Here is a 24,308-nt window from a genome sequence, read left to right on the forward strand (position 1 = left end):
TTTTATACAACATGGAGGTTTGTATATAAGTTTCATGTTTTTTTGATATTTTTATTTTCTAAAACAATATATTTTTGTGTAGAATTAAAGATAGTAATTGCTTACACAAAAGATAATAGCATAAAAATAACTTATATAGCATATCAAAGATGATTTATATTAAAAATAACAACACAAAAAAGTATTTTATATAGCATATAATTGATATGTTATATTACAAAAAAAATATAAATAAAAAAAATCTTAAAACTTGTATTACAAACTTTCATATCGTGTAAGGAGGCCAAATAAAAAATTTCATATTTTTTCCAAACTTCTAATGAGATAAATCAATTGTTAACATTATATGACTATAAGGGTATTTTAGGTATATTTGAAAAAGATCTCCAGCCCAATGGCGTATTGTAGACTAATTGATAAAGTCGCCGATATATTGTAGAATAAGATAATGTCAGTGGCATATTGTTGAACTGGGATAAACTCAGTGGTGTACAATAGATTCTCTCAATATACTAAGGTTTAGAATAAAGGGAATAGTTAGGGTAAGTTAATAGGGGTTCTAAAGAGGTAACACTTGAACCAAATGAAAATCAACTAGATTTTTAAATTACACTAATCTAGTCAAAAGCCAGCATGATGCAATCAAATTTTAGAGGATCTTACATCCCCTCCGCCGGATCTGGCGGGAGGGGAGGCGGTGGGCGGCGGCGGCGTCCTCCCCTCCACCGGATCCGGCGGGAGGGGAGGCGGCAGGCGACAGGCTTCGGCGGCGGCGTGATGGGAGGCGGCGGGTGGCGGCTGCGCCCTCCCCTCCGCCGGATCTAGTGGGAGGGGATGCGGCGGGCGGCGGTGGCGTCCTCCCCTCCATCGGATCTGGCCGGAGGGGAGGCAGCGGGCGGCGGCACAAGAGGGGCCCGCCGGCGGCCAGCCCCTCTTCCTCCCTTGTAGTTTTTTATTAGATGTTTTGATCGAATTTGGTGACGATTTGTGAATGTTTATCTGTGATGTCAATCGATTTTGGTGACGATTTGTGAATGTTTATCGGTGATGTCAATCAATTTTGGTGATGATTTGTGGATGATTTGGGTATTTGGGGATTTCAATTTGATTTGGGCGCATGGCTACGGTGCTCAGTGAGTTCGGCTCGATTTGAGCCGGCTCTCTTTTTTTTTTCTCGAGCAAAGCTAAAGGTGCCGGTTCTATAACTGTCATAGGTGCCGGTTACTATTATTGGTGCCGACCAATAGGTGCCGGTTGGAAAACCGGCACTTATAGCCGGTTCCCAACCGGCACCACTGACCCTTTTTTAGTAGTGCTCTCACATCATTTCACACTTTTCTTGGAAATTGTGTGGAGGATGCTCTTTGCATGAGGGGTGGCTCATTCTCTCTCATAACTTCTCTCCCCAACCTTATTATTTAATCTTATGTGGCAAATTTAGAGACATGCAGGGGCTTATAGTACTTGCCTTAAAGATATCAGCTTTCTTCAGTCATTAATGCCAACAAAATTCCATGTCCCCCATAAAAATAACTGAATGGTCCAATTTTATATTTTAAACCATGCTTCAAGCCTATCTGCTTCAGCTAAACAAATCAAATTGGCTAATTACGATTTAAGGGAGAGGTTTGAATCATTATGGCGGTGTCACACTGTCTGAATGTGCAGTTCACCACTCTTGTTTTTGGAATTTATATTTCTTCGCCGCACGAAATTAGCAACACAACATATAATACACAACTAGAAATGAATACTACATATATAAGTGGAAATCTCACAGTAAAAGCACCAACTATTATAAGTTCTTAATTTGCAAGGCTCTTATTGCAGAGATCACTAAGTTGTTAATTCATGAAAGAGTTATTTTATATTCAATTTGGGTTATAATAAAATGCTTGATACTCTGATTGCTAAAGTTCTGAAATATATATTGATTACACAAAAATTAAGTTTTAGATTCAAGCATAACCATGGGCCAGTATCCTATACATGCGAACATACAATGGTACAACCTACCTGTTTCTAGAGTGCGAAATTAAGTTGCACTGAATTGACTCCAGGAAATATCTAAGCATACATATTTCAAAAGAAATGGCTTCTCGGTCCTCCCTCCCAATTATTTCACTTAAGTTGTTATAGCTCAAAGTTACCATATATACCTATGGCAAAGAACACGGGAAAGACCGAAAGAATACTGGATTGATTCACTCTGAACAATTACACAACCGCACTAATTACACAAGAGCGATTCAGATGAACCTGCATTGCAGATTCTAGACCTAAGAAAAGATGGTACCGTTGGTATGTAGTATGCATGTTTTGTTGAGTTGTGATCCAAATTTATTTGCACTTAATAAAGGCCAGCTTCTACCATAGTGGAGCGGAGGCCCGGGTTCCACCATATATATATATCTTGTAAGCTGCCGTGCAGCGATGTAACCTCACCTCAGATATAGTGAAGATATTTTGCTGGCTGGCGCCCGTGGTTTTTTCTCTCCTGTTTTGGGAGAGTTTTCCACGTTAAATCTCGTGTCTTCTGTGATTGATCTATTGTTTTTTATCGTTTGTTCGCCTATCGTTTCCTAAGAAGTGGTATTAGAACTTGTTCTCAGATTAGGGTTTCGCGATGGCGTCGATGAAGTATGATCTACCGCTGCTAGACTACAAGACGAGATTCTCGCTGTGGCAAGTCAAGATGCGGGCTGTTCTGGCGCAAACTTCGGATCTTGATGAGGCGCTGGAAAGCTTCGGGAAGAAGAAAACGACTGACTAGACCGCTAAGGAGAAGCGGAAAGATCGTAAGGCTCTGTCGCTGATCCAATTTCATTTATCTAATGATATTTTGCAAGAAGTGTTGCAGGAAAAGACTGCTGCAGAACTTTGGCTCAAACTGGAATCGATCTGCATGTCTAAAGATCTAACCAGTAAGATGCATATCAAGATGAAGTTGTTCTCGTACAAGTTGCAGGAGAGTGGTTCTGTGTTGAACCAGATATCGGTCTTCAAGGAGATCATTGCCGACCTAGTGTCGATGGACGTACAGTTTGATGATGAAGATTTAGGTCTTTTACTGTTATGCTCACTGTCTAGTTCATATGCAATTTTTTGTGACACCATACTTTTAAGCCGTGATGAACTAACCCTAGCGGAAGTTTATGAGGCGCTCCAAAACAGGGAGAAGATGAAAGGTATGGTTCAGTCTGATGCGTCGTCCTCTAAGGGCGAAGCATTGCAGGTCAGAGGCAGATCTGAGTAGAGAACCTACAACGACAGCAATGATCGTGCAAGAGTCAGAGTAGAGGCCGTTCTAAATCCAGAGGTAAAAAGTTCTGTAAGTATTGCAAAAAGAAAAATCACTTCATTGAAGAATGTTGGAAGCTGCAGAACAAGGAGAAAAGGAAATCTGATGGTAAGGCCTCTGTTGTTACCAGTGCTGATAACTCTGATTCAGGAGATTGTCTTGTCGTTTTTGCTGGTTGTGTTGCTAGTCATGATGAATGGATACTTAATACTGCATGTTCGTTTCATATCTGCATTAACAGAGATTGGTTTAGTTCTTACAAGTCTGTGCAGAATGGAGATGTTGTGCGCATGGGAGATGATAACCCACGTGAGATCGTGGGCATTGGCTCCGTTCAGATCAAGACACATGATGGCATGACACGCATGCTGAAAGATGTGAGACACATACCAGGGATGGCGAGAAATCTCATCTCTCTCAGCACACTTGATGCAGAAGGATACAAATACTCCGGTTCAGGTGGAGTTGTAAAGGTATCGAAAGGTTCTCTCGTTTATATGATTGGTGATATGAATTCTGCAAACTTATATGTCCTTAGAGGAAGTACATTACATGGTTCTGTTACCGCTGCTGCTGTTTCTAAAGATGAACCTAGTAAGACTAACCTGTGGCACATGCGTCTTGGACATATGAGTGAACTTGGTATGGCAGAATTGATGAAGAGGAACCTGCTAGATGGCTGCACTCAGGGTAACATGAAGTTCTGTGAGCACTGTGTTTTTGGTAAGCACAAGAGGGTAAAATTCAATACCTCAGTTCATCGCACCAAAGGTATACTTGATTATGTACATGCTGATTTGTGGGGGCCCTCTCGTAAGCCCTCTCTTGGTGGTACTCATTATTTGCTTACCATTATTGATGATTTCGCTAGAAAAGTGTGGCCTTATTTCCTGAAACATAAAGATGATACATTTGCTGCTTTTAAAGAGTGGAAAGTCATGATAGAAAGGCAAACTGAAAAGGAGGTAAAAGTACTTCGCACTGACAATGGTGGTGAATTTTGTTCGGATGCTTTTGATGATTACTGCAGGAAGGAAGGCATCGTTAGGCATCACACCATCTCGTACACTCCACAGCAGAATGGTGTGGCTGAGCACATGAACAGAACCATCATCTCCAAGGCTCGTTGTATGCTGTCCAACGCTCGCATGAACAAGCGTTTTTGGGCAGAGGCTGCTAACACCGCCTGCTACTTGATCAATAGGTCGCCTTCTATCCCACTTAATAAGAAAAGTCCCATTGAGGTATGGTCTGGTATGCCTGCTGATTATTCACAGTTGAGAGTTTTTGGATACACTGCTTATGCTCATGTTGATAACGGAAAATTAGAGCCTAGAGCTATTTAGTGTCTGTTTCTTGGTTATGGTTCAGGAGTAAAAGGATATAAGTTATGGAATCCTGAAACTAATAAGACCTTCATAAGCAGGAGTGTTGTTTTCAATGAATCTGTTATGTTTAATGACAGCTTGCCCACAGATGTCATACTAGGTGGTTTAGATGAGGAGCAGCAATATGTTAGCGTGCAGGTGGAACACGTGGATGATCAGGAAACTGAAATTGTTAGTAATGATGTTAATGATACTGTTCAGCACTCACCTCCTGTTTTGCAGTCACAAGATGAACCTATTGCACATCGCAGAACAAAGAGGAGTTGTGGAGCTCCAGTCCGCCTTATTGAGGAATGTGATATGGTTTATTATGCTTTTAGTTGTGCTGAACAGGTGGAGAATACTCTTGAGCCAGCCACATACACTGAAGCTGTTGTCTCTGGAGACCGTGAGAAGTGGATCTCAGCTATCCAGGAGGAGATGCAGTCTCTTGAGAAGAATGGCACATGGGAGCTTGTGCACTTGCCAAAACAGAAGAAGCCCATTCGTTGTAAATGGATCTTCAAGAGAAAGGAGGGTTTATCTCCTAGCGAGCCTCTGAGGTTTAAGGCAAGGTTAGTAGCAAAAGGTTTCAGTCAAATTGCTGGTGTTGATTATAATGATGTGTTCTCTCCAGTTGTAAAGCATAGTTCAATTCGCACATTCTTCAGTATTGTTGCTATGCATGATCTTGAGCTTGAGCAGTTAGATGTGAAGACAACATTTTTACATGGAGAGCTTGAGGAGGAGATATACATGGACCAGCCAGAAGGGTTCATAGTGCCTGGTAAGGAGGATTATGTTTGCAAGTTGAAAAGATCTTTGTATGGTTTGAAACAGTCTCCTCGTCAATGGTATAAAAGGTTTGATTCATTTATGTTGTCACATGGCTTTAAGAGGTCTGAATTTGATAGCTGTGTGTATATTAAATTTGTTAATGGATCACCTATATACTTGCTGTTATATGTTGATGATATGCTGATTGCTGCCAAGAGCAAGAAACAAATCACTACATTGAAGAAACAGTTGAGTAGTGAGTTTGATATGAAGGATCTTGGTGCTGCTAAGAAAATTCTAGGTATGGAAATCACTAGAGACATAAATTCTGGTTTGTTATTTCTTAGTCAGCAAAGCTACATTAAGAAGGTTCTTCAGCATTTTAACATGCATGATGCAAAGCCTGCTAGTACTCCTATTGCACCTCATTTTAAATTATCAGCTTTATAATGTGCTAGTACTGATGAGGATGTAGAATACATGTCTAGAGTTCCATATTCTAGTGCTGTTGGTTCTTTAATGTATGCCATGGTTTGCTCCCGTCCAGATTTATCTCATGCTATGAGTTTGGTTAGTAGATACATGGCTAATCCTGGTAAAGAACACTGGAAAGCTGTTCAGTGGATTTTCAGGTACCTCAAAGGCACAGCTGATGCTTGCTTGAAGTTTGGCACGACTGATAAGGGGCTTATTGGATATGTGGATTCTGATTTTGCTGCAGATTTGGATAAGAGAAGGTCACTCACAGGTTATGTGTTTACCATTGGCAGTTGTGCTGTGAGTTGGAAGGCAACATTGCAGCCTGTTGTTGCCCAGTCTACCACTGAAGCAGAATACATGGCTATTGCTGAAGCATGTAAAGAATCAGTTTGGTTGAAAGGATTGTTTGCTGAGCTTTGTGGAGTTGATTCTTGCATTAACTTGTTTTGTGAAAATCAAAGTGCTATATGCCTCACTAAAGATCAGATGTTTCATGAGAGGACAAAGCACATTGATATCAAGTACCATTATGTTCGCGATGTAGTCACGCAAGGTAAGCTGAAGGTATGCAAGATAAGTACTCATGATAATCCTGCTGATATGATGACAAAGCCTGTTCCTGTTGCTAAGTTTGAGCTTAGTTGGTATAGTGGTTTAGCCCAAGAGGCTATTTGGCGCCGAAAGTGTTTTTGTCTTTGTTGTGTTCAGGGTGAAGGATTGTTTCATGCTACAAGAAGGAATTTGTCTCAAGGTGGAGTTTGTTGAGTTGTGATCCAAATTCATTTGCACTTAATAAAGGCCAGCTTCTGCCGTAGTGGAGCGGAGGCCCGTCGCCGGTAGGCTCACCATATATATACCTCTTGTAAGCCGCCGTGCGGCGATGTAACCTCACCTCAGATATAGTGAAGATATTTTGCTGGCTGGCGCCCGTGGTTTTTTCTCTCCTGTTTTGGGAGGGTTTTCCACGTTAAATCTCGTGTCTTCTGTGATTGATCTATTGTTTTTTATCGTTTGTTCGACTATCGTTTCCTAACATGTTTGTGTGTGCTAAATAGATTAGTCCATTGGTTTAACTGGACTTATAAAAATGTCAAAAGGTTAATAATGACCTACTAGGACAGAGTTGAAACCCAAGAGTATCTAACGAGTATATTGTTCTATGAGGTCTTTATTATCTTCTGCTTTGGTAATTAATCACACCCCGAGAACTTCACCTCTCTTATCTATTTGAGCACCCTCTCGCTTCTCACTGTATGATAGTGCCCTTATTAGTTTGTTTTGCAGTTGAACTCAGATTGCACTTGATCCTTAATTTATAACGCATCATCCAAATTGTTAGACCGTTTTAGTATATGATATATAGTTAACGCATCATCCATATTGTTAGACCATTATTGTAGTATAGGATAGTAAGAGGAATATTAGGATAGATTGAATTGTATTTTTATCTTCCTCATTTCCATTCCTTCCTAATCTCTATCTATTATACTCCCTCCGTATTTTAATGTATGACGTCGTTGACTTTTTAATCAACGTTTGACCATTCGTTTTATTCAAAATTTTTATGCAAATATGAAAATATTTATGTTATGCTTAAAGAACATTTGATGATGAATCAAGTCACAATAAAATAAATGATAATTACATAATTTTTTTAATAAGATGAATAGTCGAACGTTAGATAAAAAGTCAACGGCGTTATACATTATAATTAAAAAATGGAGGTAGTACTATATTTCAGGGGAACATAAGCACTATCAAGCAAATGGAGCCGATCATCACATATGTCCACGCCGGCCGCCCTATATATATATTTTGAATATTATTCTTTAACTTCCCACAATGAAATGTTCAAAAGGTAAAAAAAAATTCAGTTGTACAAAGCTTACTTCCAAACACTTCAGCCCCATGTTTATTCCTTTCTAAATCTCACCTTTCAGTCAACATCGACAAAAAATGAAACCCTTGAAAACAAGGATAGGATCGATAGATTTCTCTTTGGAAGTATTAAGAAAGAAATGTTCCTTTTACATCAACGAGAGAAAGAACTGTTCATGAAAGAAGGACGAGATTTAATTACTTTCAAACATGCCATATTACAATACTAGATTCTAAAATACATGCATGAAACATAAATACCAAATAAAGGTGGGTCTTCAAAGCTCTCACTACTACACCACCATTGAAGCAATTACATGTTCAAGCAAATCTGTCATACATGACTTATTTAGCACACACAAACATGAATATTATGTACCATTCAACTGCTTCTTAGTGCCAACCACCACCACCATATCCTCCACCGTAACCCCCACCACCACCGTATCCACCGCCGTATCCACCTCCGTATCCACCTCCGTATCCACCACCATATCCACCGCCATATCCTCCACCCGAACCCCCATACCCGCCACCATACCCACGTCCATATCCACCACCGTAGCCACCACCATACCCAGGATGACCATATCCTCCACCGTACCCACCACCGTACCCAGGACGACCATATCCTCCACCGTACCCACCACCATATCCATATCCTCCACCAGGGTAGTATCCACCTCCCCACTTTTGATCCTCAACCCCTGGCCCTCCCATAGGTTTTACGTTCTTTTCCTCAGATTCTGCATACAAGAAAAACTATCTTTTAGTAATCAAGCTTAATCTAGATATATACAATTCACATCCAAACATAGCAAACAGCATCAACACATGAATTGGTCTTGAAAATATAATTCGATTGCACTAAAAAATCCGTAATTCTTTTGGCGGCCAACTAATTTCTTTGGCGGTAAAAAAACAACCGCCAAACTTAAATATATTCTTTGCGGTTCTAATTAGCTGCCAAATAATTAATGGCTCAGAACTTTAATGCAATTCATTGGAGGGAGGGCATGGAGAGAGAGATAGAGATCTGTGTTGCAAACCATTGGCTTCAGTGAGCTCTCTTGCATGAGCTACATCATCCAGGGAGAACATGAGTAGGGCAGCCAGGAAGACACCAAGGACAAGAAAATTCTTGAGAGCCATTTCTGACGATGACCAGTTTGAGCCAGCTAGCTTGCCTGTGATGAGATGATCGTACTCCACATTGTGCTCTATTTATAGGCTCAGCAATGGATGCATGCAATATAATCCTGTTGCTATCAACGGATTAATGGAATGGACCAAAATTTCTACTATATTCAATATCTATTGCACTAATACAGTTGGACGTTAGAACTAAGATCGAGCTGTATTATCTTTCATCATCATCTTAATCAATTCCTATAGCCAGTTGAGTACTGAGGGTGCTGACCTTTATTATCTGTGGATTTATTATTTATTAAGATCACGGAACATATCTTCTTTGTATGCACTCAACGAGCTACTAACAAATCAAACGCTGCTACTTAAGAAACACAACAATCTGTAGGGTATTTATAGGTAGTAGAATCAATTTATGGTCTTTTTTTTTTAACTAGGAGAGCATATGAGCTCCCCCATTTCCATTAGCAGAAATACAGAAACTACAGAGTATTCAGGAACAGAAGAAAGAAAAAAAAACATATCATTCTTCCCTCCACTCACCAGGTAACATCCCACATTCCCACCAAGGGTGGGAAGAGGGTTCGGATGAACATTTTCCCAACCCATCTCTCTTGTTTTTCGCGCGCACGCCTTTCAAACTGCTAAATGGTGTAGCGAAAAGTTACTTAAAAAATCAAATTAATCTATTTTTGAAAAAAATAGCAAATACTTAATTAATCATGCACTAATGGATCGCTCCGTTTTCCGTGATCACTGATCCGGATGGGAACTTGTTGTAGCGAACACAGAGCCATCCACTAATTAAGTAGGTAGAGTTTTAACACACTAAAAAAACATAGTTGCAACACTCCCAGGAGGATAACCAACAGGCTTCAGACTACCATAGTGAGACAAAGGCTTTGATTGTCCACAGCAAAAGAGGAGCAGGTTTTCAGAAGCAATTCGAGAGGGAGCTGCAGCATTCATCCCATCAGTCTTCCTGCCTTGAAGATCCATCCATACTTAGCATTGTAGATCTCATTTGCCACCCGTATTAGCACTTAGCAGTTGTCCCCCCCCCCCCCCCCCCCCCCTCCAGCAGTCTTCTTCTTGTTTCTTCCTCAGTCTGTAAAATTGCCAATACAGGCATACAGTTAGCCACCTGTATGAGCTTTTTTAAGGTCTTAATTAATGACTTAGATTATCTAATGGCGCAGGCAGTTGGGCAATATTGACACGAACGTGCTAGAAACTCTAGTTTGCCTACCCTGCATGGAATTGAACCGTTAGATATATTTGACTCAAAAAATGGAACTAAGTCATCATCTTCATTTGACAATGTATGTGTTCTACGGTACAAGTCCACGAAAAGGATAGGAGACAATTCCAGTGAAGAAGATATGCAGTGATAATCATTGAGCAGTAGCTTGCTAGGAGTAAGAAGTAGTATATGCCACTGATGCCTAACATTGATGGTGTTTACTTTTATAATTGACTTCACATAACGATTTGTCTGTGATCTTGATCACAAATTAAATCCAGTGATGAAGTCAATATGCCCTTACTCATGATTATTTTTGTTTTTTTTCCCTTTAACCTTTCTGACGAATGCCCAGCTCACTCAATTGGCTATAGGATTGAAGGCAAATTGAGATCAAAAGGACAAAAACATATATTCAAAAAGAGAAGATTGAGGTGTGATCGGATGGATATGTGATGTTGGATGTGGGTGCTTATCGGAGTAGTCAGAGAATAACTATTAGAGGGCTTTTAGAGTTATACACTATCGATATTAATTGTTGGGTCTCAACTACCCGTTTTAGTAGGACACCAACTAAATAGGACTGACAATAGGATTCGTATTATAAGATTAATTTTTAAACCTTGTTAAAATTTATGTAAACTAGAAAAATTACGTGTTGCAATGGGTGAAGGCTATTTTAATTTTATTATAGTTATATGGTTTAGTTAAGATAAAATTCACTTTGAGAATTCGCCTGGATATATATTTTTTCTAGAAAATCATGAGCTACAATTAAGAGTCCGATCATCTCAAGTTAGCATGTAAGTTTTTCTAAAGAGATTTCTTATACAACTGCTCCTGTATTTCTAAAAGCAAATGAACTTAAAACCCGACTCAAATACATATATGTATTTCCAAAAGCGAACAAATTTAAAAACCAACTCATACACGGATTATGTACCAAAGTACCGGCAAAAACATCTTCAATTTTTATAATAGTTTCACTGTGAGAATTCGCTTGGATATATATTTTTCTAGAAAATCATGAGCTGCAATTAGGAGTCTGATCGTCTCAAGTTAGCATGCAAGTTTTTTTAAATAGATTTCTTATATGACTCTTCTTGTATTTCCAAAAACGAACGAACTTAAAAACCGACTTATACACGGATGACGTACCAAAGTACTGGCAAAAACATCTTCAATTTTATAATAACTAGAAAAAATGCCCGTGTGTTGCAACGGGTAAAGACTCTTTTTCGGTGATACAACAACTATTAGAAGCCGGAAGCCGAACAATAAATTGAAATATTGGGATCACTATACATTATAATTAAAAAGGTTAATGACTATCATTTCTTAGTTTTGGACCGAAACGTTATTCCTTCCTTTCCTTTTCTACCCTAGCCCAGTTCAATACCTCCCTATGCTCGGCATGTATCTCTTCGGCCCAACACACAAACGGACCCAAGTCACAAGCTCAAGTGGAGTCGTAGGCCCAACTCACACTGCCTAGTTGGATGTTCAACCTCCGGAAGACATCCCATGCATGCATGATGCCAGTGCCGATCCTCATCATCAAATTTGGCTGAATCTTTTTCGATCTCCTAAAATTGGTTGAGGGCTTTTGACCACTCGATCACCTATTTCCGTTTTCCCCAAAATCAGAGAGAATTCGCAAAAATCAGGATAAAAAGGCGAAGCTCGCTGGTCGATCATCGTTTTAACAGAGATTAAATTCAACAAATTAAAACCGAATTGAAAGGAGAAATCATGGGGAAAATAATGAGTTAGGAGTAGGGTCTCTATTTTTGCGGTCAATAATAGGAGGAAACGTACAGCAGGCAAATCTATATCGCAGCGGCGCTAGGGTTTGGCCCGGGCCCTGATAGCGGTGAAAAAGGGTGATTGGATCAGACCAAGTGGAAAAATACGGTGATGAAAAAATCGGATGGATAAAAAAAAAGCCTAATCGGACATACAATAAACCGGCGAAAAAAATAGACGGACAAAAAAATATTCAATTAAACCGAAAATCGATTCAAATACGGATGACGTACCAAATTGAATATAAAATAAAATAAATTTATATGTACTTATATTTTCATTTGTTGGCGAAGGAGCACTCGACCGATCGATCAGACGCCTGCCATTGACGATATAATACTTCTCTAATTGACGTGTGAGTAAGTACGTACGTACTAGCTAGCTAGTCTACTGTGTATCAGTGCATCTATTCCATTTTTGCCGACCATTAATTTCAAGGAGATAGCACATATACATCAGTCATCGAGTATACGTACTCAGTCAAGCGCAGCACCCTGCATGCAGTTGAAGCTTGATTTCCGTCCCCTTCATGAATTGAATACGTATTACCGAGGACTGAAAAATTATCGAATTAATTAAGTCTTGGTTTGACAATGCAAATACGTACATCTCACTAGTGGACTACATCATTCTGATTATTAATTAGCATAGAAGCTCCTAGAAAATGTCCAAATGTCTACACATTTAAAATGAGGTAATATCTGGGGTGGTGAATATGTGATCTCATCTACAATAATTTCAATACTCTTTTTTTAGGAAAATATAATACCCATTTAAAAGAAGTGATGATGGTGTGACACTGAATGTATCACTCACTTATTGTCACTGTAATACACCTTTAAAAGAACGCAACGTATTTGCGGTGGTAGTGAATCTGTCACCCCACATGCTCCATTGTAATACACATTTGAAAAGAAGCAGTCGTGGTAACAGTGAATCTATCACCCGCCTGCAGATCACCCTTGTAATAGCCACATACAAAATCACATTATCATAAATATTCCCTATAGAAAGAAAGAAAAGTAACATATTTTATGAAATATGGAGGATATATTTTTGTTCAGTTTTCATACATTATTATAATATTATAATTTACTTTGTCAAGGAGTGATCCTCTCTAGCGGGTGATCGAGAGATCCCCTTTTATGAGTTCGGCCGGAGGAAAGGGCTCGCTGATCGAGATCGTGTATCCGCCTGGAGTTCCGCGAGATTGCGCACGGGTGCCAAGATTATACAGGTTCGGGCCGCTATGGAGCGTAATACCCTACTCCTATGCGTAGGATTTTTGGCTGAGTGTACAAAGGTTCCTAAACCCCTGGAGAGCACTCTCGCTCTTCCTCTCCTAGGGTTTAGGCTAACTGAGAGTCGTCCCTTTCCTAGGCGGGCAAGGTCCTCTTTTTATAGTTCAAGGGGTTACCACATGCACCGCCTCTACCTACCCCTTCACGGGAGGGGGACCCATTCTACTTAGACCGGACCACGATCCGTGCCTTCGCCTGGAAGCTAAGCAGTTGTCCGTCCTCGAGTAGGGCCCAGCGCCGCCCCCCGCCTGACACGGGGGACACCCTTGTCATTTCTTCTTAAATGAATGAAGACTTGTGGCGGTCCTTCTCACGTGGAGGGGGCTCTAGATGATGACGTTCAATGGGACGGGGCATACCTGCCCCCACTCCGCCGAGTATAGGGTGGAACGTGGGGGCACTACCGTCCGTCCGATCGGACGTGACCGGCGACAGGCTGGTCACAGTCTGGTCACGCCTGATTGACATGGGTCAATCGGGCAACACCGCACGTCCGCCCTCACCGCATTAAATGCGGTGAGGGACGGTTGGGGCGCCGCGCATTGATGGCAGTTCAGCCTGAGTCTCCGCTCCACTCTTTCCCCTCGCCACGTGGCAGCTGGACGAGGGCCTCGGGGCGAGGCAGCACGAGGGCCCGAGGGAGGTGACGTGGCACCCCGAGGCCCCCCGGCTGCCTCCGCGTCGTCCGAGGTGTGGGGGTGGGCCAGGCTGTAGGGCCGTGTGGCTGGACGGGATGGTAACTCCCCCATACTTCGTATAACCTGGGCCCATATCACTGACATACTTTATCAGTAACAAAGCATGGAAATTCTAATAGTTATTGATAGATGGAGAAATAGATTTTCATTTAAATTACTGCATAGATTCCGGGGTGGACCAATAAATAATCTGAGACCCAAAGTTTCGGCCATCTCATTGCACAGGTTGGATCAAACTAGCTCGTAGTGATACAGTGGAAATTTGGAGTATGCAATGACCCATTTGTCCTTACTCATTTGGCCATGGTGCAGCAGCTTGTGTAAGGCCTGGGGTTCCCATATATATTCCGTTTTTACTAAGTGAAACCCACATGCATTCCATATATTTATTAGCATGTACTCCCTCCGTTTCAAAATGTTTTCCGTTTCAAAATATTTGACGCTGTTGACTTTTTTAAGTATGTGTTTGACTATTTGTCTTATTCAAAAAATTTAAGTAATTATTTATTCTTTTCATATCATTTGATTCATTGTTAAATATACTTTCATGTACATATATAGTTTTACATATTTCATAAAATTTTTTTAATAAGACGAACGGTCAAACATGTGATAAAAAGCCAACGGTGTCAAATATTTTGAAACGGAGTGAGTAGTAGTGTACTGCTGTCTTTATTACAATGTGCCAATGGAAATTTGAGTTTGCCTACACGTGCTTAGTCAAGTACAAATGCATCCAGCAATTAGGAACTGATGAATAAGCCGGCCGGTGTATATGTGTCAAGGATGCAAGAGGTAAAGAATTGTACTGCTAAGTTTCTCTTGCACTAACAGAGACTTGATAAGCATCCGTCAAAAATTTAAACCTTATCTCGCTCAGTATGTGTGTCTTCTTAAATATTTGAAATTGGAGAAAAGAATCATATACACAGATCTTTATATATCTTGAAAAGTGATTTTGTAGAATCCCATTACAAAATTAAAGAGTTTTATAATGAATGAAATTAGAGGATCAACGATGTATTTAAAAATATTTTCAATGTCTAATACAACATGTAACTATGTATTTTTGAAATTTCTCGATCTCAGGAGTAGTATACTAGCATGATGCATGATACTTCCTCTGTCCTCTAAGTTTATTTTTAGCTCATTTTATTTATCCCAAAATAAGTTTACTTTTAGAGTGATTATTACGTCGAAGTTTGTAAAAGTAAAAATGTATTAATTGAATTCGGAGTATACAAAGTAATAAATCGCATCGAGATGATAAATTAGGGGTATTCTAGTTTTTTATTTGTATTGATATGTATGCAATATGTAAAAAATAAACTTATTTTGAGTTAGACGGGGGTAGTACCGCACAGCAAACTGACCTTGATTTCACCAGCCGAACGTGTGAAATAAAATGCACGGCTTGTGATGGCTCATGTGCAGTAGAGCAATTTTTTTGTAGTACTCCTATGATGTACGCTAATCTGCAACGGTTTGTACTAATAAATTGTCATAACCGTTTGTTTTTCTAATAATAGAATATAATCCCGGCCTTTACTCAAAGTTACAAGCAATTATTACAGCAATTCAACAAAACACATGCCTAGAGAAACAAAAGCACACACAAACTACTAGAAACTTCCACAACATAACAAGATCACAAAATTATTGAATTCTATTTACGAATCTCCATCCAAAGTTGGCAAACAGTTGTATAACCATTGACTCAAGTTTACGACATACAGCTTCCACTAACTTGATTTCTTCATCATAATTTAATAGTTGAGCCCAATACCGGAATCAGTATGTTGCTCTGAAAAGAACCTGTATATAGAACATAGATGGTGATTTTGTCAAAAACCATATCATTAATACACAACTATATAGCCCAACATATAGCGCATGCTCCAACAAGAATAAGTTTGCTAGTATTTTTTTATCAACCCCCACTAGCCAATTTAAAAAATATGAGATATACTATGAGGAGTATATAAACCAGTAGTAAAGTGTAGAGGTCTCCAAAGATTTTATGCAAGAACAACATTTCAAACTACCATGCCAATTTCTCCTACATAAATTGTCCTTTATTAAAACAACCATTTAGGTACGTACCACATAAAAATCTTGATCTTAAGAGGTATCTTAAGTTTTCATATAATCTTTTTTCTCTCAATGTAGCAATTATTATTTAAAGCGAAGTACATAGACCGAACCGAGAATTGACCATTTTAATGAAAATTCCATCTAAATATATCATTCTTCTCTATCAAATGAATATATACAATTGAAGCACGTAAATTATGCTAATTATTTAAATTATGTGTTACTAAAGCTCACCTAAAATAAACATTCAGTGGAACAAAAGATATAACATTTGCAATTGAGGAATTTCTCCTACGAACTAGGGATGAAAACGGAGCGGATAGTTTCCGTTCGCTCCGGACAAAAACAGATACGGATACCTTTCGGATCAGATAATTCTCGGATAGTTCGGATACGGATACGAATACGGATATTTTCTCCTGGATACGAATACGAATATGGTATCAGGGTTTCCGTCGGATACGGATAATAATTCGGATATCCAGTGAACAGTGCTATTCGGATATCCGCAGGATCCATGAGACATACCCCATTTCTTTTTAACTCTATAACCTTCAATATACCTTTATAGATTTTAATAGTAGTTTATCTCTTAACACTAGTCCATACTATTAATATTATTTAAATTTTAAAAAATATTTATAAATTATACCTCATTTTATATAAAATGAGCTAATTATATATGTTGATATTTGTTTCTATTAGAAGTTGAGTTGGTTTTGGTGTTCCGAGAAAAATTTGTTTCCGTATTCGTGTCCGATCATATTCGATTCTTATTCGTATTCGAGATAATCCGTATTTGTTTTCGTATTCGAGCTATCCGTATTCATTTTTATATCCGGTAAAAAATATGAAAACGAATATGGTATGAGCATTATCCGTCCGTATCCACTCTGTTTTCATCCCTACTACGAACTATAGCATATAACAACAGGTACCTATTTTTAAAAGAATAGTTCCCTAACCAATTTAAAAGAATATAACCGTTTGTTTAACTGTTAGAGATCATATATCGTTACTTCGAACCGTTACGAACATTACAGATTGCTGTTTATGCAGTAGTAGTGTTTGCTTAGTGACGGGAGCCCTTCTCGACACTAAGGCTGTCCGCTCGATTGAGATGGCCTGTCCCGTGCGTGCTAGTGGCTGTTAATTAGTAGCACATTGAATGCATGCAGAACAATCTATTCTGGCTCTCAATAAGGGCAACATATCCTATGCACACAGTCCCTCACGTGTACACACGTGCACACCAACTAAAAAATGTCACCAAAAAATCTAGAAAAAATCATACACATACTTTAAATTGTATTACACCTAGGGTTAAAATCTTAACGTCAAATTCATTATATTTTAGCCGTAACAAAAAAAACAAAAAATCTGACAGTTTTAAGGTTGCAATTTTGTCAGAATTTTATCTTTTTTGTTATTCTCTATGTAGAATGAATTTGAAGATGCGACTTTGCACGTAGATGTAATACTATTGAAAGTATATGTATGAATTTTCCTAGAATTTTTTGTGATAATTTTTAGTTGGTGTACACGGTGTGTACACGTGAGGGCCTGTGTGCATAGGATACGCTCCCCTCAATAAGAGTACATCCACAGATAATAAAGGTCAGTACAGTCACTACTCACTACCCTCTCCGTCCAAAAAAAATACATATTCTTTGTCCAGATTCGTTGTACTAGGATATATCACGTCGTAGTACGAGGTTGATTTTTTTTAGACAGAGGAAGTACTCAACTGGCTATATGAATTGTTTAAGATGATGATGACAGATACCAAAGTGCAGCTCAATCTTCGTCCTAACGACCTACTGTATTAGTGCAATACTCCCTCCGTCCCAAAAAAAAAGACAAACCCTGGTTTCCGTGTCCAACGTTTGATCGTCCGTCTTATTTGAAAAAATTATAAAAAAATTAAAAAAACAAGTCACGTATAAAATATTAATCATGTTTTATCATCTAGCAACAATGAAAATATAAATTATAAAAAAATTTCATATAAGACGGACAGTCAAAGTTGGACACGGAAACCCATAGTTTGCCTTTTTTTGAGACGGAGGGAGTATATAGATATTGAATATAGTAGAAACTTTTGTCCGCTCCATTAATCCCTCTGATAGAAACATGTATATAGCAATATAACGCATGCATACATTGCTGACTGCCGAGCCTATAAATAGAGCATACTAGTATGATCGCCACATCACAAGCTAGCTATCTAACTGATCATCAGAAATGGCTTTCAAGAAGTTTTTTCTCCTTGGTGTCTTCCTGGCTGCCCTGCTCATGTTCTCCCTAGATGTAGCTCATGCAAGAGAGCTCACTGAAGCCAATGGTCTGCAGCACAGATCTCTATCTCTCTGATATCTCCCTGCCCCCCTCCAATTGCTTGCACTAAGCATTAAGCCATTATCTATTTTACTGTGATAAGCAAAACACAACTAAGAATTACATTTTCTGATGAGGGAATGTTAGGTCCCGATATTTCGATAGATATTGATAAACAATCGATTTAGGCAGAGTCACGACACAACTCGATCCAGCTTCTGAACGAACACATTACTAAGCCCCGCAATCGCAGCACCACGCCGAAACCCGGTTGACCTCGCTGAGAAGGCTAATCCCTGCATGCGAATCGAAGAACACAAGCAAGAACAAGATAGATTGCAAAACAATTGCATATGAATGATTAAGCACTCGAATTTGGAGTTCCACAAATCGATCTAGCAGCGAAACTGTTCTTGACAGAATAATCTAAGCAAAACCTGACTCTAAACGATGACGGCAAATGAATAAAAATGATTAGGGACGTCCTAGGGTTGCCCTACGGCGCACACCCCCTTGGGCTAAGCCCACGACAAAATAACAAGACCTAAAACACAAATCAGATTCGGACTGGATGAGATACGTGGCTTGTTTTGCAGATTCCCGGTAGCTCGGTAGGAATTTTGATGTGGGACCAAAACCATCTGAAATTAGACTGTATAAGCTTTCCAACAAGTACTCATGGGCCCCAAAATTCCTTCTAGATCAGCGGCTAGGTTCGTTTGAAGTTGATGCTGTCAGGAGGCCCGAATCCGAATCCAAAACATGTAGAACTTTATCTCTTATCTTCTATGGACCAAAAGTGACGTGGTGAGATGGAAGTGGACTTGGAGAAGGTCTTGGTTTGGTCCCTAATCAACTTCTTCAATCATCCATGCATTCCTTACGCTCAGTCTCTTTTCCTTTCGCCCAAGCAAGTACCTCTGCAAATGAAAACACACAAAACTCATTGCGTAGTAACGTTTGTTCAAATATATAACAAGTAAATCTAATGTAGGACATATGCACCTTTGGTAGATTAATACATAAGGTAGTCTTGGTTATATCCGAGATAATTGTGTCCTCATCATTTTGAATGCTAATCCATGTGTTTATGCGGTTTGCTATGTTTGGATGCGAATTGTATCTAAGTTAAGCTTGATTACTGAAAGGTAGTTTTTAATGTATACAAAATCTGAGGGGAAGAACGTGAAGCCTACTGGAAAGCTAGGGGTTGATGATCAGAAGTGGGAAGGTGGATACTACCGTAGTGGAGGATTTGGATATGGTGGTGGGTACGGTGGAGGATATGGTCGTCCTGGGTATGGCAGTGGGTATGGTGGAGGGTATGGCTATCCAAGGTACGGTGGTGGTTATGGCGGTGGATATGGATGTGGGTATGGCGGCGGGTATGGAGGTTACGGTGGAGGGTATGGTGGCGGGTATGGAGGTGGATATGGAGGTGGATACAGTGGTGGAGGAGGTTATGGCGGAAGATATGGTGGTGGTGGTGGTTGGCACTAAAAGTAGTTGAATCATACATAATATACATGTTTTGGTGTTAAATAAGTCAAGTATGACAGATTTGCTTGAATAATGTAATTGCTTCAATGCTAGTATAATAGTGGGAAGTTTGAAGACCTACCCTTTTTGATATTCATGTATTCTAGATTTTAGTATTGTATCATGGGATGTCTGAAAATAATTACGTGTTGTCGAAGGAAAAATAATGATTCTTCCTTAAGCATGTGTTTGGTTGGAGGGATTTCGAGGGTTGGGTTCAGTTGAACCCATTTTTATAGGCATTTGGTTGTGGGGCTAGATGGGATGGGTTGACTCGAAAAGGGAATATCCCCATCATATTTGGGTTCGGCTCATCCAAAAAAACTGGAAGCCGTGTCGACCCACCTCTCTCATGTAGGTCACGTGAGGAGCACGCGCCCCGGGGGACACAACCATCACATCACATTGCACCGATTCATCCATCCTCGTCTCACCATTTTCCCCGTCTCTCCACCAGATCTATGCCCACAAGAGGCAGCGGCGACCGGGCGTGCGCTGCCAAGCCGACGGTTAGCTAGCAATATGAGAAGGGGCCAAACTATGTGCTCAACTTTGGGTTATTCTGTAGGTAATGTCACTAGCTCTATGTGAGGATGTATCTATATCCAGTTATCCCACCTCCATGCGTCCATTGAAACATGTGATTGGATCATTCCATCTTCTTATTTCCCTCAAATCAAACAAAAAATAGGCTCACTTCATCCCTTTAACCAAATAGAAAATAGACTCATCATATCCCAAAAATTAGGGATGGTCCTAACCCATCCTACCTCGTCCCAAACCAAAGACATGCTAAGTCTTCCAAAGAGGGTTCTCTCACTCCTGTGTTTGTTTGCTTGAGTTCCATATTTAATGTTTTTTTCTGAGAAGTGAGAGTTGGAAAGGATTGCATGGGCCAAAGTTTTTGGAAGTAAGCTATGTACAACTGAATTTTTTTCCTTGTGTACATTTCATTGTGGGAAGTTTAGGTGATGATCATCACCTTGCTTGATATTCCTTCTTGGCACTCTAAAATGAGTCAATGATGGATATGACAAATAAAAGCTAACAACAAAAATGAAAAAAAAAGGCCCACCCCAGTGATATTGCTCATCCTGGTGGTAGCGGTGGCAAAAGCGTGAGAACCGCTAGATCGCTTGCTCTAATACCTTTGAAGGGGAAGAGTTGTACTAGTGCATGTGGTTCGATGTCTCGAGTCTCGTCTCAAGGCTGGTATATAAATAGAGTACAACACGTACAGATAACGAAGGAATGGAAATGACGAAGACTACTACAAATCAATCTATCACAATATTCTTCTCATGAACATATGTGCTACCAGTTTGGATGATGCATTATAATGGATCGAATGCAATCTGAGGTCAAGTACAAAGCAAGCTAATAAGAGTACTGTCCATTCAGTCAGTGTTGTTGGCACCATTTGGGCATTGATTGGAATGCTAATCTCAACTTCACCGAAATGATTGTACTGGCTAGAGTTCATTTTAGGCATAAGGGTTTCTTGGAAATTCTCTTTATTACTTGTTGGCATATTTGGAAGAAGAGAAATATGCTTATATTTTAGAATATACAACCGACTTTTGAAGCCTGAAGAATCCAATTCAAGAAAGAGATTCTTCTGCATTTGTGTAGAATGAAAGATCCTTTAAAATAAATAAATAGTGTTTGATTGGTTACAGCTTCTGTAATCTTCTTGTGTTGCTTCTTTATTTGTAAATAACTTTTTTGGTTTATAAAATTTAGGCTGCTCGGCAAATGCCTGGCAGTCATTCGCAAAAAAAAAAAACTAATAAGAGCACTGCCATATTGTGAGAAGCATGGTGCTCGAATAGATAAATAGGTGAATTTGGGTGGATGTGGTTAACTATGAAAGTAGAAGAGAACAGAGGCCTCATAGAACAATGTACTCGTTAGATACCCTTGGATTGTACTCTCCCCTCGAGTAGGTTATTAATAACATTTTGGCATTTTTATGCTGGTCCTATTGGTAGTAGAATCAATTTAGGTATTTTTATCTTTACTCATGCAATAAATCATATCTATGTATACTATCACCACAACAACTAATATTAAAATACCTTTTTACCTATACTATAACTTATAAATAAATATGGCATAGGTTGTGTTTGATCCCTCATGTTCGTAACTGATTTGTCCTGCATGGAAAACGATGAATAGTTTTTGAGCTTAAAAAATATAAAAATATATAAGTAACTCTTATAGATTTTCTTTAAAAAAACACGGTTCAATAGTTTGGTAAGCATGCACATAGAAAACAGCTGGTGAAAGCTGGTAAAAGGAGGGAAAGAAGAGAAACATGCGTAGTCTTAGACTACTTCTGAAGGTGATAGTACTAGAAGTAGAATACAATCAGTAGAAATCACCATAAATGTTTTATTAACTAATATTTTTCTCCTCTTTAATATGTGCCATTTCACTGGCCTATATTCTGCCGTCCATTAATTTCAATACGTGTGTACTTAGTCAAGCGCAGCATGATTTTGTTTTGACAATGGAAATCGATCCAGCCCTTGTCAAGCACGTATAGAATGCAACATTCACAATCCGACGGACTTAATTATCCAACGACACGCAAGAGGGCAATATGTCACGAACAGCTACTAGAAACTTTATGTGCTTAACCTGTATGGAATTGAGAGATATTTGACTCAAATTGTCGAACTATATCTTCGTTTGACTGTACGTGTGCTACGGTACTACAAGTCCACGGATATTAGACAGTTGCAGTGAAAGATATATATACACACAGATAATCATTGAGTACGTAGTCGTAGTAGCTAGCATTGCTGGTGTTTACTTAATTTGGTAATTGACTTTACATAACAATTTGTCGATGATCTCAACCACAAAATAATTAAATCAGTGATCAACGAAGGTCAATGCACTTAATTATCTTTTTCTTTCCTTTTTTCTTTTCTGGCGACTGCCCAACTGACTCAATTGGCTATAGGAATATAAGGATTGAAGGCAATCTGAGATGAGATAAAAAAAGACAAATTAAAACGAGAAGCTAGAGGTGTGGTCGGAGGTTTGGGTGGTTATCAACAGATTAGTTAGAGAACAATTATTAGAGGGCTTTTAGTTAGGGAGACTCTACTTCTCTAGCTAGATACAATGGGGTCTCAAGTCTCAACTCTTCCATTTTGAGTGTGACACCAGCCGTTTTCATTTGCTAAATATGTAGTGATGTAACACTACTGGAGAAACCATATTTCGTCGGTCGTCCAAAAACCACAATAGTATCGGTTTGAATAGGAACCAGGACTAAAAAAATTTTGATCAATCGGGACTAAAGATCATTTTTAGTTCTGGTTAAAACAAGTTACCAGGTTGAGTCAGGCTCCAATTAACTTTAGTCCTGGTTGGTATAAACAACCAGGACTAAAAATATATCTTTAGTCCCGGATGTTTATCCCAACCGGAACAAAAATCCTCACGAGCCACGTGCGCGCCAAGTCCTCTCTCTCTGGCCTTCCTCTCTCTTTAATTAGTACAGCCCTTATCCCTTACTCTCTCATCTCCTCTCTCATCTCGATCAAATCAATCTCCTCTCCCCTTCCTCCCCCTTCCCCTCTCCTCCCCCTCCCAGCCAAGTCCTCTCCTCTGAGTCTCTCTGGGTCGGCGGCAGGCGGCAGGTGGCGGCCGGTCGGGGTCGGCGACCGCCGGGCTGGGGAGGAGTGCACGGCGGCCTCGCTCTCCCCTCCGCCAGATCCGGCGGCGGCGGTGGAGCGGAGGGGATGACGGCGGCGGCGGCGGCCAGCGGATGGGAGGGCAACGGCGGATGGGAGCGCGGCGATCGGGGTCAGAGGGGATGGCGCGGCGACAAGCGGATGGGAGGACGGCAGCGGCGGCGGCCAGCAATGCCGCGTCCTCTCATGCAGGGATATTTGTCCTTTGTTTTTTTTTTTTTTGAAGAATTTGTGATTCATTGTATAGATTGAGATGAAGAATTTGTGATTCATTTGAACGGATTGAGATGCATAATTTCTTTTTTGAGAATCTGTGATTCATTGCATGGATCTGAGATGTATAATCTGTGATGTATTTGATTTGTAGTATTTGGTATGTTACTTTGATTTGGGGTTTGATTTGGGGATATGCATCCCACTCGATTTTGGAGACAATTAGTTAGGGATTAAGTAGTAAGTAGCAATAAAAACAATGAAAAAAAGAAAATGAAACTAACAGGGATTGCCGCGGGACTAAAGATCGATCTTTAGTCCCGGATTCGTAGTCACAGTTGGAAAACCGGGACTACAAGAGGTTATAAACTAGCAGTAAAAATGATTTCTACATCAGTGTAAGGACTCATACTAC

At 39.7% G+C, this 24,308-nt stretch overlaps 2 protein-coding genes across 2 annotated transcripts; one reads left to right on the plus strand and one right to left on the minus strand.

Moving 5' to 3' along the window:
• Positions 1 to 7,974: 7,974 nt before the first annotated feature.
• LOC127777494 (uncharacterized) lies at positions 7,975 to 8,991 on the minus strand. Its single transcript, XM_052304096.1, has 2 exons — positions 8,853 to 8,991; positions 7,975 to 8,549 (listed from the first exon to the last, which is right to left on the minus strand). The coding sequence occupies exons 1-2, from the start codon at positions 8,953 to 8,955 to the stop codon at positions 8,197 to 8,199; spliced, it is 456 nt and encodes a 151-aa protein (XP_052160056.1). The 5' UTR covers positions 8,956 to 8,991; the 3' UTR covers positions 7,975 to 8,196.
• Positions 8,992 to 18,338: 9,347 nt separating this feature from the next.
• LOC127776905 (glycine-rich cell wall structural protein-like) lies at positions 18,339 to 19,931 on the plus strand. Its single transcript, XM_052303470.1, has 2 exons — positions 18,339 to 18,438; positions 19,600 to 19,931. Exons 1-2 carry the CDS (start codon positions 18,339 to 18,341, stop codon positions 19,929 to 19,931), a joined length of 432 nt encoding a protein of 143 aa, XP_052159430.1.
• The last annotated feature ends 4,377 nt before the right edge of the window (positions 19,932 to 24,308 follow it).

This window comes from Oryza glaberrima, chromosome 6 (genome assembly GCF_000147395.1).
Source record: "Oryza glaberrima chromosome 6, OglaRS2, whole genome shotgun sequence".
Taxonomy (NCBI): domain Eukaryota; kingdom Viridiplantae; phylum Streptophyta; class Magnoliopsida; order Poales; family Poaceae; genus Oryza; species Oryza glaberrima.